The sequence below is a fragment of the Triticum dicoccoides genome, chromosome 6B, assembly GCF_002162155.2.
Source record: "Triticum dicoccoides isolate Atlit2015 ecotype Zavitan chromosome 6B, WEW_v2.0, whole genome shotgun sequence".
In the NCBI taxonomy this organism is placed as follows: Eukaryota; Viridiplantae; Streptophyta; class Magnoliopsida; order Poales; family Poaceae; genus Triticum; species Triticum dicoccoides.
The window spans coordinates 540441363-540456643 of NC_041391.1; the positions used below are offsets into that span (position 1 = coordinate 540441363).

Below are 15281 nucleotides of genomic sequence, written 5' to 3' on the forward strand. Positions count from 1 at the left end.
AGCACGAAGCTCATTGGTGATATCAGCCAAGCGAACAAACGTGAGATGGACATGTTCATTGCCATTTCTCTTGAAGCGGTTGAAGATATTGCGAAGAACATTGATTCTTGAGTATCTCTGAGTTGAGACGCCTTCATTGACCTTGGACAGCCAGTCCCAGACCAGCTTTGCAGTTTCCAGTGCACTCACACGGCCATACTGCCCTTTGGTCAGATGACCATAGATAATGTTCTTGGCGGTTGAGTCCAATTGAGCAAATCTCTTGACATCAGCAGCTGTGACGCCTTCACCGACTTTGGGAACGCCAGTCTTGACGACATACCAGAGATCAACATCAATGGCTTCAAGATGCATGCACATCTTGTTCTTCCCGTAGGGGTAGTCAGTGCCATCGAAGACGGGGCACACAGCGGAGACTTTGATTATCCCTGCAGTCGACATGGCTAAAACTCCAAGTGGTTAAACTGAATCACACAGAACAAGGGAGTACCTTGCTCTGCTACCAATTGAAAGTGCTAGTTATCGACTAGAGGGGGGTTAATAGGCGATTTTTGTGAAAGTCTTCAAAACACGGTGGATCTAAAGACAAACAGGTAAACTGAACCTATACAGTAAGCAGCGGAATGAAGACTACACTAGGCAAACATTAGTCAAGCATATAATACAGGAAAACACGAAGACTAACTGCAACTAGGTAGATATGATCGGAATGGAAGATAGTACGAAGCTAAACAGATACAAGTCTTCACATAATGAAGTCAAATGAATCAGTTAGGCAAGTAATGACTTCACGAAGACAAACTGTAAAGTAAGGAGAGTAGAGGATAAAACCAGTTGCTTGGTGAAGAAAAAGATTTGGTAGACCAGTTGCTGTGACAACTGTACGTCTGGTTAGGGAGGCTGAGATTAAACTCAGAAGACTGTGTCTTCACCTTATTCCCATTGAGCTAAGGACACCCAGTCCTCGCCCAATCACTCTAGTAAGTCTTCGAGGTAGACTTCCAAACCTTCACAGACTTTGTTCGCCGGCAATCCACAATGACTCTTGAATGATCAGAACGCGACACCTAACCATCTGGAGGATACACAGTCCTCAAGTGTAATAAGTCTTTGGGTCACGCAGACAGAAAGACTTCAGTGATGCCTAACACTCTTTGGCTCTAGGTGTTTTAGGCTTTGTCCTCGCAAGGATCTCTCTCTCAAATGCTTCGGAGGTGCGCTGCTCTCAAACGACAAAAGCCGTGTACTAACTCTGAGCATCCACCAATTTATGGTGTAGGGGGTGGGCTATTTATAGCCAGGAGGCAACCCGACCTGATATGTCTGAAATGACACTGGGTCACTAAGGAACTGACACGTGTCCATGGTCAGATTTCAAACACACACGGCAGCTTGGCTTGGGCTACAAGCAAAGCTGACTCATCCAGCTCTAGATAAGGTTTGCTCTCATTGACTTCGCTCGAAGACATAGGATTTGGTTGAACATCACTTAAGTCACTCGGACTTTGTTCATTTGGACCCCACTTAACAGTACAGTGGTTCCTATGACTCAATAAAGAAGAAAGGAAACTACAAAACAGCTATGTCTTCGTACTCCATAGTCTTCAAGTGAATATCTTCACATGTCATAATCTTCGTCGTGAATGTCTTCACGAACCACCATTGACTTCAATGTCTTCACACATTTTTAGGGGTCATCTCTGGTAGGTAAACCGAATCAATAAGGGACTACTACCTGTGTTATCCTGCAATTCTCACAAACTCATTAGTCCCTCAACCATGTTTGTCGTCAATACTCCAAAACCAACTAGGGATGGCACTATATGCACTTACAGTGGCCAACCCCCTTGAGGATCTTTTCTGTTGGCTTTAGCTTACATGCCACGTGTCACCGGCCTTCCACCTTTCCGCTATAGAAAGCCCCTTGCTTCTCAAAGTCAAAATCTTTGTTTGGCAGCTTTTGCGGGATCGCCTCCAATCTGGGACAGAGATGATCAAGCTGCACAACCCTGGGGGATGGGATGTGTCCCCTTTTGTGTTGTTCCGGAAATATGGATGGACATCTTCTCGTGCTCGGCAACGAGAGCTCTTTGGAGCTATGTCTGTGAGGTTCTGGGCCTGATTGCGAGGCCCTAGACCTGGTCGGGTTCCTACAGACCCATGCCATCCAGAGCGGGAGGAGGAGACGCCTCTTCTGGCTTGTGTTTGCGGCGCTAGCTTGGACCCTATAGACGACATGTAACAAGATGATCATTGAACGGGTCTTTCCTAGGCGGGCCTCTAACTTCTTCTTTAAATTTCTTGTATTTTGCAGCACTGGCGCCGTTTTCTAGGCGGTGGATCATGATCGGCTTGGACTCATTTTGGACGCCTTGATTGCGATGGCTCGTCGTCTTGCTTCCCCGCAGATCTCCTGAGCTATCGACCACTTGGTGGTCCGACGCGACACTTGAATTTGTTGTATGGTTGTGATGGTTGCCTTTTTTCCTTGACACTAATAGTGACAGTTGTTTTATTTTATACTAGTGTCAAAAACGTTCTCATATTATAGGACGGAGGGAGTACTAATTAGCGGGGAGAAAGCCTAATTCAGAGTACTCCCTCCGTCACGGTTTAAAAGGTGCACTTGGAAATTCTCTGGGACCTAGGTGGTTATCTATTGGTTGTGAGATGGGCTAAAAAATAGCATTCACACTACGCATGCATATCTCTACTCCTAATGTCTCAGTTGGTAGGTCACGTTCCGGGTTTTATTTTCGTCCGGTTTTTTTTCGTCCTCTCCCCCACCCCACCCGACACAGGCCAAAAAAACCCCACACCCGGCAGAAAAAACGCTCCATCGATCCCATCCTTCATTGCCGACTCCTCTCGATCCCATCTCTACTCCAATACGAGCCGCCGCCGAGATCCGACCGCCGCCGCCGAGGACCGATTGGAGCCGCCGCCGCCGCTGGCCAGCCTCCCCACCGATGTGCGCGTCAGGTCGCCGCTCCCGCTCCCGCAGCCGAGCATAGCAGCAGCGGCGGAGCCCCAGCCGCCACCATGTTCCTCCTGCTCTCCGGCAAGTCCGCCCAGGACCAGCAGCTCCTCGCCTCTGCCGCTGGCGAGCTCTCTCTGGCGGAGGAGGGCAGGGGCAAGCTCGCCGTCTCCCTCGCGCTCGACGCCAGCGGGGATGCGGGCTGATGCGGGCGCCTACATGGGCGCGCTCCAGGCGCGGCGCTTCGGGTGGTGGATGCGTTGGTCGCCGCAGATGGCATCCACGCACTACCTCCTAATACAGTGAGTGCAAGATTTTGTTCTTTTGAGTCTCGCTCCATCAGAAAAAGTAATAAACGATGAATTTCCTCTTGAAATCGCTCAAATTGGGCTTACTCTTTGCTTCCCCTCTGTCTATAGGAACTTCGCCAAACTTCCAGTGGGCGTCGTGTGCGCCACATACATGCAGTAAAAAGGCAGAGGTGCGTCAAATATGTATGCCAATTGGTGCTTGTTTTTGTTGTCCCTTTTAGTGTGTATCTCTGATGATTTTTCAATCTCGGTGATCAATGTCTGTCACTTTGGTGGGTAGATGAATTGTGTTGTTCTGTTTGTTGTATGTTTAGTTGATGATTCGCTTGACATATCCACAAGGTACAGTATGTGTGATCCAACCACACGTCGCATAGTTGAATTCCAAAGCAATTAGCTTGATTACCTGCAGTCCATCTAATTCTCATCTAATGTTGATTAGTTTAAGCGAGTCAACACATAGGACGGCAAGACCCTTTTATAGTTTTCTCAAGGGGAGTGTACCGTGTGCGGGGGCATATCTCTGTTTCTTTGTATGGTTGTTTAACAATTTGTGAAATGCTTGTAGTATGATAATCTAGATAGTGGGGATATGTTACAGAAAGTGCTATGCCTGGCCTCACATGTACATGATTTGGTTTATCATTAAGTGCTCTCTTTTCTTTCCCACTAAATTTCACATCTGCCACCTGAAAAAAACAAATCCACATTTACCTGATTTCAAGTTCTTATGGACCTTATGGTGAAGTATTTAAGTAATTTTAGTCGGCTCAAAAGGCTCCAAGCTTCTTTGTCTATCATTTCCTGTTCAAAACTGACAACAGAACTTTGTGAAGCCTTTCAGTTTGTCTTTGTTTCAGTTACTTTACCATTCGGTCTTGATGCCTGAACTATGTGAACATTGTCAGCTTAGTAAAATGGTATGAACTTGTGTGCCATACACATAGCAAGTCGAAAAACTACCATTGTATTTGCATATACTGCTTGTGGCACAATTTTCTGAAAACATGTTGGTGGTCAATGGTCAACAAAAGTTTTTAGCATTCGACACGGTGTTAATATTCTTGAATTTATTGTGCTTCTAGAATTATAGATTTCTGAATAATTAGATGGTCAGCTATGCAATATAATATTCCCATAGTATTGAAATCTTCTGTTCTGCAAATAGTCCTTCAGCAAATGGCGCTTACACTTAATATGGGATACTCCAAATCCATAAGAGTAGGCTATATCTGATATTTTCTCCATACAGAGTCGGCAACGACTTGATTTATATTTTCCGCTACTTGTCAATATGATGGCCCGTTGTAAATAAATGAGGCCTGGCCATCACTTATACTTGGGAACTACTTTTCAATGATAGCTGTATTGACTAAGATACTATTTTTTCTTTCTTAAAGATTGATTTCTTCAGTGGTGTGTGTTTTACTTTACAGTTTTGATAAGATTCCATTGCCAACACACTTTTTTTCTTGACAGGGAACTACGGCGGGCTTATGCCTACTGAACTATATTCGAAACTATCAGAGTGTATAGCAGATTAGAGCAGATAAATAATACCACAGCGTGTTGAAGCAATACCTCTTGTTGAACCACCCAAAACCAAAGAAGCCTCTTAGATTGCGAGAGGCCTGTTGTGTTTAGTAAGAAACTTGGCGTAAAATATCCAAAATATCAGGAACACTATGTATTGGGCAGACCTGAAATACTAATATAAGTGTATCCAATTTTTCCTACAATTCCCTTCCTCGCCCATGGACGTGGACCACGTCTCTGGCTTTGCAAGTACAAGGCTCCAAGCTAGGCGTTATTTTTCATAAAGTTTCTATCGATTTCTAATCAAAATATTTCTATTAGCGTAACCCTACCTGGCGACCTCCATCAGCCGGAGGCATTCCTGGAGTCAAGGCAAGCATGTTGACCAATTAACGTAAATGTGCAATGTAAATTTACCTCGGCGCTTTGTTTTTTAATCTGATGGTCGTTGTCTGATATGTCTCCTCCGCATCATAAATTTACGTAGGATTAGATTAATGTTAAAAGACCCGTAGCAACTCACGGGCATTGTACTAGTAGAAATAGTATATCAGAGTATTACTTAGCTAGTAGAAATAAATGCAATGCGTCCTAAACCTTGTCTATTATGGAAATGCACGCAAATTTAACCGTGCCTTCTAAACTGTGACGGAGGGAGTATCAAATTTTGTATCGAAAGGATACGGGAAAGTGCAATTCTAGGCCCGTCGAAAAAATTTAAAACAAAATCAGCCCATAATAAACCGTGAGAAGTAAGAATCGGGCTAAGATACGGTCGATCGTGCAAACCTAGGCAGCCCACGCACGCCCTGGCCTTTCTCTCGCGTGCCCCCTTTTATTGGCCCCGTCCCCTTCACCAAACGCGAAAGCTCTGTTCCGGTCTCCCGTCTCGCTGTGCCTCCTCCTCCCCTCCGCTCTCCTAGGGTTCGCTCGCTCGTCGCCAGGTTCGCTCGCGATGGACCAGGGCGACGTCGCCGTGGCCGTGCCCCCCGCCGCCCCCTCCTCCTCCTGCGCCGGCGCCGGCTGCAAGAAGGGCAAGCGCTTCGAGATCAAAAAGTGGAACGCCGTCGCGCTCTGGGCCTGGGGTAAGCTATTATCGCTCGCTCGCTCGCTCTGGGCCTGGGGTAGCCTATTCTCGCTCGATCGATCGCGTTCTGCTCTTTCCTTCGCTTGATTTTCGCCTGACCTGATGCGATTCTGATCTCGTTCTTCCGTGTTTTGCGCGCAGATATTGTGGTCGACAACTGCGCCATCTGCCGCAATCACATCATGGACCTCTGTGAGCACGCGTCGCGTTCGCCGCATCGCTTCGATTTTGTTTCGACGATTCTAGGGTTTTCGGTGTGAAATCTGACCTGTGACGTTTGTGTGTGTATGCAGGCATCGAGTGCCAGGCGAACCAGGCCAGCGCCACCAGCGAGGAGTGCACCGTGGCTTGGGGTATGATACAGATCTTCTTCCCTTGCTTCCCCTGTTTCCTGCCGTATAATCTTGCAATTGTCGTAGTTGTCATTGTTAATGTAAGGGTTATTTGAGTATTAACAGCTGCTCAATCTGGTATTGGTCATGATGTGAATATTGGTGTGTTCTTAGAAGTCTTAACAAGTTTCTTTGTCTGTCGTGGCTTTATTAGCGGTTTCATAGGTTTAACTATTGGAGAATTTTGTATCCTATTTGCTGATGCCTGACGATAGTTTTTTGGTTGTCACTCTGTTACAATGTAATATATAGTTGGTTGATTTGTGTTGCTGTGCTACTAATTATTTACTCAATATTGTTTGTCTGATGTGAGCCTTGTTAAGTTATACTACAACCTATATGGCATTGGGAGTACTTGGGTTTACATGGTTTCCATGCAAGGGAATTTACTTATTTGGCACTGCCGCTTGAAGCTGTGTATGTGTTATGTACATGCAATGATGGTTCCCCTTATCTGGCTGGGCTGAAGTTACATCTGATGCTTATTTATCAACTTGTTAATCTGCACTGTTTATAACAAAAAATAGATTGTGCTGTGGAGGATTAATTGCTTGATAATGATTTGCCAGTCGTAACGCCATGCTCAGCAGCCCGGTGCTTATCTAACATCACTTCCATATTGTTGTTTTACTCGTTGGATTGTGGTATTGGGATGTGGGGGACTATCCTGGCGTATGTAGTCTAGTGACTAGCCTCATAGTAAACCAGCATCCATTTGTTATTTAGAAGTCTTCAATTGGAGACTGACAGTGACTTGAATTTACTTGGAGGTGGACAATGAAGTTTATTCATTTGTTCTTCACTTCTTTGTAGGCTGAAATCTTAATTTAGGAAAGTGACACAATATTCAGTAGCACCTGTTGATTGCAAAAGGAAGGTACTGCTGTGCGCTTAACAAGATAGGCAAATGACTTCCCTTTGTAATTAACCATTTATAATTGTTCACATCTAGTTATGTCCAAAGTAGAAAAAACTCTAGGCGTTAACTGTGTGTTTTGCCACCGACTTGCGCTGTTCTGACCAAAGCACACACTTATGTGCAATTATGTGCACATTAGGATTTAGGCCTTTTGCCTTCGCACTCCTAGGCATGCCTTTAACTATGGTTACGCCTTGAAGTAATAACATGGTATTTGGTTTGAACTTGAAAGGACTAGAGGTTAGAATGTGGATTGATGGCTTGGACTTCAGTCTCCATATTTTAAATTGCCAGTTGAGTTTTTATTTTTGCGAACAATGTCAATACCTGAGTCAGGTGTTATACGAAATTGATCTGAGGTAATTTCTTGTGTTATCATGTTTAGGACTGCATTGCGTATTAGGGATCTGTATTTAGATCAGAAGCTGTCATTGTTGATAAGTAGTTTCTTGATCTTTCCATGTGTGGACTGTTTGTTTCTGTGCTATAATACCAAGCCTGCATTTTGACCACATCAGCTTCTTACTCATTTAGACAAACATTATGTGCAATTATCCCTTTAGTGAATTTTCTCTCCTCGAATATTATCATAGTCGTTATTTTCTAGTGATTCCGTGGACATTGCATTGTTGTTTACATCTCATGTTGCAGAGGATTGCATCTGACTATGTGGTTAAGTGTTTGCTATTAACCGAGTTAAGTTAATGGCCTGTTTGTATTTTCTCAGGAGTTTGCAACCATGCATTCCACTTCCACTGCATCAGCCGTTGGCTCAAGACCCGTCAAGTGTGCCCTCTAGGTTTGTTTCCCTATCGATTTTCCCCAGCATCACTGTTGCTTGCTACTTTTCAGTATCCTGAAGTTCTATTTTGCATTGCAGACAACAGCGAGTGGGAGTTCCAGAAGTATGGTCACTAAGACAGTTATGGCCAGGGGCGAAGTTGCTTCATGGTTGTCGTACTTTAGTGCTATTAGTGATAACTCCTGGTTAAGAATAGTGGATGGGTGGTTGATGTTTCTGGAGCTTGGATTTTTGTTAAACCACATGCATCCTTGTGGAGTACTGTTCAGCAAATCGTCCCTGAGAGCTACCGATGGATCTCTCTGTTTTTCTGGAATTGAAGTGTGAATTTGGTGGGTACTCAGTTTGTGTCTGCATGTGAAATTTTACTACCTTACGTTGTCGTGCTTATTTTCAGTGACATTTGGCTTTTCTCCTGATAATTTGTCTCGGCTTACAAAATAGATCGTTTTTAACATATACTCCCTCTGTAAAGAAATCCCCCTGTAAACAATCTTATATTTCTTCATAGAGGGAGTGCAACGTAGAAGCAGTCTCTTAAAATGGCACGCAAAGTTGCCGGTCAAAATTTATGGTTTAACAAAAATTTGAGGAGCAACAACAATTCACGGTCGTCTTTGGTCGCTTCGAACACGGACTTGGAGGACGACCATGATTGTATCTGTGTATGTAGTTTTTTTTTTTAATATGCAAAGCTTGGGTATCTTTTCATTGATATAAGAGTTAGGATGAGTACAAGGGAGGGTACATCACACAATACAAACGCTAGCCGGCGTGAGCATTGTTCTTGAAGCAGAGAGACATGGGATGCTTGGTTCAAACAAAGGATACAACACAACTAAGCTTGCCTTGCCAGGACTCCAGCCATGGATTGTGAAGAGATGAGACACATGGTACCGGTCCTCGCCACGAACACCAGGAGCCACCTTCTTCACGCGGCCATGACTCCATACCCGACTGGCAAGAAGGGAAACCGACGCCATCGTCGTCTGATCCGATGGATTGAATCAAGGGTTTTCCCGATGCTCAAAAAGGAGCATGGACAAAGGCCATGGCAGCATCTCCAAGAAGGGGAGGACACCGCTGCCAGCATTGGCGAGCCGGGCAGGGATTTCTCCTCGTCTCTGTCCAAGCAATCCTAAAGATGCCGAACCAGGATCCAGAGACGAGGAAGTCAGGTCGCTGGCTGGAACCGCCATTGCAGGAAGAGGAGTTGTGCCCGCCGCCGAAGAAGAAGGTGGCACTGGACGCTACTGGACATGTGAGCTTTCAATCTGGCGGGAGAAGGACGAGGCATGTGAAGGATGGGGTTGGAGAGACTACAGAGCGGGGAGAGCCGATGTAGGGGACGAGATGATGATTGACGATGCCGGTGAGCCAGACTCTGGAGGGAATCGCAAATCCGGAGCCGCCGGGAAGTTGAAAGAGAATTTAGCTTCCGAAGAACACGGGCATGAACCACATAGACAAAGACGTTGCCGAGCCATGGACGCTAGAGAAGACACAGATTCGGGCCCGACGAGGCCGAAGGCGCACCGGCAAGGGGATTTCCATGGAAACTCGCGTGCTCGTTGACAGCCAGGCCGGCGCACCACCAGAGGTAGCCGCTGCCAGGAACCAAACCGCTAGGACCTCACCATGGTCGCCACCTTGGAGTCATCACCGCGGCTTGGAGAAGGGGCGTGCAACATCGTCTATGGCTCGAGCCCCCGCCACCTTCCTTGGAGCCAGCACGACTACGTCAACGGGGACTCCAGTGGCGGCGAAGCAAGGGGAGGACGATAGGGTGCCTCCTGACGGCGGCAACTTTCTTCCCTGAGCCGCCCTTGGGGGCGACGCAGGGGTCGGGGACCTGGGAGGTAGAAGGCGAAGGGAGCTTGGGGAGTGCAAAGGAGGTGGCTGGCTGACGACGTCGTTGGGTGTGGACTAGCCGGCGATGGCGTTGGTGTGGTAACTACGGGAAGCCAAAGGGGAAAACCTAACTCCTCGATAGCTAGCGATGTTGAATAGTGGCATTGCATATTTTGAACATGTCGCTTAACGACATTGAAGTCGCAAAATATATGTGATGCGATGACTTTTGGCCACTAACATAGTTGTTTACCGTGTTTGATGACAATTATGTAGTGTTTGGTTGGATTAAAAATCTCTTAAACTGCAACTAAAATTTTGAGAAAAAAGCCAAATAAAAGAAAATCTATGAAGGATGCGTTTGTCGAATGTGTTTGCTCCCAGGCCCAGCAGCCTCCAAATCATTATGGAGTGTGCTTCATATGACAGACGTCAATTCAAATTATGTCGATTCTGCTAGAGTTGCTCTAACACGTAATTGTTCAGTAGTTGTTGTAGTAGGACCACGCGAAACACCTGTTCAACGGCCATGGTTTATGCTATAGACACTGAGCAAGTAATAACAGGTGGAGTGGTGTTTGTGTGCTCGAGCTCCATGTAGCCTTTGTTCTAAAATTTTCAAAAATCATATCAGTGTTTCAAAAAATTATATATAGTACATGTGTGTAAAATTTCATGAGAAACATTAACACACGAGCTATACAGGGCAAAAATTATTGATTTGTCATTTTTGCATAGCTCTTGTTAATCATGCAATATCCATCCATATGACAATGTGAAAAAAATTAGAATTTTTAAGAACTTTGGAATATGAATTTTGATTCTTTATGCGGAAAAGATGGAACTCACTGGCGCCCGAGCACTAAAAGGCATTCGTGGTGGTAAACTGGTAATAGCCTTTGCAACTTTAGAACAATCAATCAGATCATTTTTGTGTCATCTAGGAGTAAACAGTAGGGTTATAACTGTTCATTATTTGTTGTAGTGTATGTAACTAGTAGAAGGACTAGGCAAAACACACCTGTTCAACGAGCACAGTTAATTGCTCTAGACACCGAGCAAGTAATAACAAGTGAAAATAGCTTTTGCAACTTTACAACAATCAATCAGATCATTTGTGTGTCTCGATCCTCAAACGCTACTACTATTCCCATGTACCCCTCACCAAATTTGAATAAACCAATTGATACACAAATTCTTAGCGTCATAGCATTCCTTTTTCTCTTTCAAAAGCTGTAGTTCACTCACGCTGCAACTGTAGTCCTCTTCCCGATGGTGTATGGGTTGGTCTCGAGAAGATTTTCCAGGGATTTTGCCTTCCTGCTTCTCCCCCGGCCAGCCTCCTTCAGCAACTCGGCAAGCCTCCGCTTCTCGTCGTCAACGTCTGGGTTCGCCGTACCTAGCTTCTCTTCGCGCATTTCAACAACGTATTCCAAGATCTCAATGGCCTCATCCAGTCTGGTAACACAAAAGAACAGAAGTATCATCAACTGGACATATTCAGAGAGGGAGATGCAGTTTTCAATCTCTTAATCTCAGATTTGCTTTCAGACGTAGCTGAGATAGCATGTTGCTTCAGAAACCTGATCTGGCCAGCTAGACCAGAGTACAACTGGCAACTCTTAGTTCAGAGCTAGCATCATGATTAGGAAGAATATTACAGAAAAGCTGGCAGACACACAGGTCTAACAAAGCAGCATGAAGTTTCCACACGGACAGAAAGATGCAAATGGAGAAGATAAAGCAAGAGGATAAGCATTGGTGATCTTTCTTTTACTCAACAGCCAACGACAAGCAACTAAAGATGGTTTTATTATGGTCCTACTTCAATTAAGTAGGCCCAACTTTATCGCAATCAGCATCTGCCCAATTCAATTTGGGCTGCATAAAGCTGCATAAAGAGACTAATCATGTGCCAAGCTGGAAGATGCTAAACAATAACAAAGGCTCGACAGTTGCCATTTATAAGAACACTTTATGGCTTTACTCATATCCTGTACTATATCCAGGACATCTGAGGGCTAACATGGAACAGGTAATCAGCGGCCTAGTTGAGACTTGAGAGCAACCAAATGGATCACCATATTAACTTAGCGATAAATCCCTCACAAAAAAAAACTTAGCGATAAATCATGGACCATAAGAAAGTCGAGGTGCGCAAGGAAGCACTCCACTTTCATTAAAATTTCACATGTAGGTTATGCAGGGCTTAGAAGGATGACAATAATGAGAAGTCAAACAAACATATTAGCAAGATGGAAATTAACAGTTAGTTGGTCAAAGAAACATGTATGGTCTATTTTGAAGTATTGAAGAAACAACTTGACAAGGGAATCAATACGGAGCTTACCTTCCCATTGCATCATAAGTTCCAGCAAGATTGCTGTATACTCCTAGAGTATCTGCATGATATGGCCCGTATTCTTGCTCCAGAACGGTTCTAGCTTCCTCGAAGAGTTCTGCAGCTTCATTTATGGAGTATCTTTGAACACACGCCAGCCCCATCTGGTTCAGGGCAATACCGAAGAAGGCGGACTTTTTCTCACCACATGTGCGGAGCTTTGTAATCGCACTCTTGAAGGAGTCATATGCATCGCCATAATTCCCAGAGATGTAGTGCAAGACACCAATCTGAGCTTCAATTCCAGCAATTGTGCTCTGTTGGCCAGCAGAATTATTGTACATCTTCAAGGCCTTCTGGAGTAACTTCAATGCTTGGTCATGCTCATTCATGGTCTCATATATGGCTGAAACATCAGTCAAACCAGTGGCAATTTCTTCAAGAGACGTGCCTGGAATAGGTTTCTGATAAATTTTGAGAGCATTCTCACAGTATGATTTTGATTCCCTCAGCTTCCCTGTTTTGTTGTATAAATCAGCAAGCCGCAGGAAAACAGAAGCCACGGTGGCATGATTCTCCCCTTTGCTAGTCTTGAATACCGTAAGAGCTTTCTGATAAGCACATACAGCCTCATCATATCGACCCAATGAGAGATAAATGTCACCAATACTGCAATCCACTGAGGCCACCTCAGTCTCCTGGCCATTGGCGACCATGGCCATGCTCGCCATCACTAGATGTTCTAACGCAGCTTCATGGTCACCCTTTGTGTCACAAATAAGACCCATTAGCCTCCTATCAGCCGTTTCTTCAAGTGATGCTGGCTGGCCATTATCCCTGTGAATGTCAAGAGCCATCTGGCACAATTTTTGTGCTTCATCTAATTGTAGTGCCTGCACATGAGCCTCAGCCAAGTACCGGCAAGTCTCTCCAACCCTTGGATCCTGCTCCCCCAATGTCTGCTTCTGGATTTCAAGCCCTTTGGCATACCATTGCAGTGAGAGGGCAATCTGACCTAGCATCCCATAGGTGTCCCCCAATTGCATGCAGCCAGAAAACTTGGCAAGAGCGTGCTCCTGACCTTCCTCGGTCACAGGAATCTCGAGGGATCGTTGTAGGACAGGTACAGCTTCTTCGTACTTTCCCATGTTGCAGTGGATTGCAGCCACAACATGCAAACTCATGACCAAGTTCAAGCTTGGCTTTCCACCTGCACATTTCTCAAATGATTTGGTCGCACGGAGAGCATATTTCAGCGCTCGTCGCGGATTATCAGAGGCAATCAAGTCTCTTGCATGCTTAAGAAGAAATGGACCAAGGTCTGGGTTATCAAGACCAGCATCTTCTGTCCCATTCTGTGATTTGGCACTAGCTTTCCGTCGACGGCCAACTCGGCTTCCGGGCTTGCTGACCTCACTCTCGCCTTCCTCGGGGGATGCCTTGCCATTGGGGCCAACAGAAGCATCAGATTCAAGCTGTGATTTTGTAGCCTTCTTCTTGGATGAATTAGAAGACTGAGGCCTGACAGGGGTACCATTCCCAGCAGTAGGTACCGCATTGGTAACACTTCCACTCCCCTTCTCCTTCTCCTTCTCCTCCTCCTCCTCAATGACCTTCATGGCCTCCATCTCCCCAGCAACAAGGTGGCGAAGCTCTGAGTCGATCCTTGATTCCTCTCCATCCGACCCGAAGCTCTCGCGTGATGGGGATCCGCCACCCTCACTTGAGCTCTCCATCTCACACACGTTGTTGTAGAGTTGCTCAATCGAGGGCTCCCCAGCACCAGAATTCTCAACGTGCATCTCAAGTGTCTCACTCTGCATGCTTGGCGCCATGGTTGGGGCCGTCAAATTCTCCTTGTTTTGAGAGGAACCCACCTCATGCTGAATCTCCTCTGTAACAACTCCATCCACTATGATTCCTGGCATCTTTGGGGACAATCAGGCGAAAGATTCTTCTCACCCTTCGCTCAGAAGAACAGAGCCCGATGAAATTGGAAAACTCTCCACAATACCTTGAAAGAAACAGAATACAATCAATTAAGGTAAAGCAAGATGTAATTGATGCAAAATCAAAACCATCACGGATCAATTATGAGAGCTCCAATTTCGGCTGACTCGGAAGCTGTTAATAAATGCCGGATTAACTGACTGAGTTAACCGCGGGGAGGGCCGGAGGGGCGGATCTAGAAAATTTGCGGATGCTGGTTTGGGTTTTGGGAATCGCCGGATGGCCACGAGCTCATACCTCAAAAAACAACGCCCGAGACGCTGACGGGGTGGAGAGAGCAGGGACGCGACGTCGCGATGAGGCGCGGCGACGGCAGCGACGGCGGAGAGGCTGCGGGGGTGCGAGGCGTCGGCGGTGGCGCCGAGCTACCGCGCGGCGGCAGCTCTAGGTAGGGGAGCAGCGGTGGTGGAGTACAGGAGAGATTTTAGAGCTGCATTGGGTGGGATTGGAGCTTGGGTAGGTCAGAGCACCATGAAATAGGTGGGGAAGGAAGAGGAAAGGCACGGGATGGTGGAGAGCAAATGTCGCTGTGGGGAAGAGAAGATGGATTTTGACCGGGAATGGGGAGAGTAAAGATTTTATTTACAAAGCAGCCATTGTGATGAGGTCCATGGAGGATAGTTGATCTTGTACTTCCGTTCTACTAGTTGCAAAATCTGGAAGAAGAAAAATAGAGCGCGTAATTTATTTTAGTCACATTGTCTGGATTTATAGATTTCAAGAAATATGGAGCCATGCATTACGACACGATCTCCATACCATTCGATGCATCGCGCGGCTCATAGCACCGGGCGACCGCAAATTCTAGAATGGCATGTTGATATCTAAGGCGTCATGCGGGTCACGTGCATGCCTTTCATATTGTAGTAATTGCCTCTGGATTTTACATTGACATTCATAATCTCTTTATTTTACATGTTTTTTTTTGTTACGCGTAGATAGAATTAGATATACGCCGAGAATTCAATTGGACGGATAGGTATTCTCTCGGATTAAACTTGTCACCATTTCTAGGATTGTCTTAAGCAAGTTGTATAGTCGAATGCAACAATGAA

General features: G+C 45.7%; 2 protein-coding genes across 2 annotated transcripts; one reads left to right on the plus strand and one right to left on the minus strand.

The window, feature by feature from the left end:
- The first annotated feature begins 5674 nt into the window (after positions 1–5674).
- Positions 5675–8424, plus strand: LOC119323775 (E3 ubiquitin-protein ligase RBX1-like). Its single transcript, XM_037597487.1, has 5 exons — positions 5675–5909; positions 6053–6103; positions 6205–6264; positions 7950–8021; positions 8103–8424. Exons 1-5 carry the CDS (start codon positions 5780–5782, stop codon positions 8138–8140), a joined length of 351 nt encoding a protein of 116 aa, XP_037453384.1. The 5' UTR covers positions 5675–5779; the 3' UTR covers positions 8141–8424.
- Positions 8425–10829: 2405 nt separating this feature from the next.
- On the minus strand, positions 10830–14767 carry LOC119326144 (protein KINESIN LIGHT CHAIN-RELATED 2-like). Its single transcript, XM_037599856.1, has 3 exons — positions 14464–14767; positions 12226–14230; positions 10830–11333 (listed from the first exon to the last, which is right to left on the minus strand). The coding sequence occupies exons 2-3, from the start codon at positions 14142–14144 to the stop codon at positions 11120–11122; spliced, it is 2133 nt and encodes a 710-aa protein (XP_037455753.1). The 5' UTR covers positions 14145–14230; positions 14464–14767; the 3' UTR covers positions 10830–11119.
- Positions 14768–15281: the final 514 nt, after the last annotated feature.

Excerpts from the sequence above, each read along its gene's own strand:
- LOC119323775 (XM_037597487.1), top strand. The coding sequence starts at position 5,780 with ATGGACCAGGGCGACGTCGCCGTGGCCGTGCCCCCCGCCGCCCCCTCC. Across the intron at positions 5,910-6,052 it reads CGTCGCGCTCTGGGCCTGGG|ATATTGTGGTCGACAACTGC; the intron begins GTAAGCTATTAT and ends TTTTGCGCGCAG. Across the intron at positions 6,104-6,204 it reads CAATCACATCATGGACCTCT|GCATCGAGTGCCAGGCGAAC; the intron begins GTGAGCACGCGT and ends GTGTGTATGCAG.
- LOC119326144 (XM_037599856.1), bottom strand. The coding sequence starts at position 14,144 with ATGCCAGGAATCATAGTGGATGGAGTTGTTACAGAGGAGATTCAGCAT. Across the intron at positions 11,334-12,225 it reads ACTTATGATGCAATGGGAAG|ACTGGATGAGGCCATTGAGA; the intron begins GTAAGCTCCGTA and ends TTGTGTTACCAG.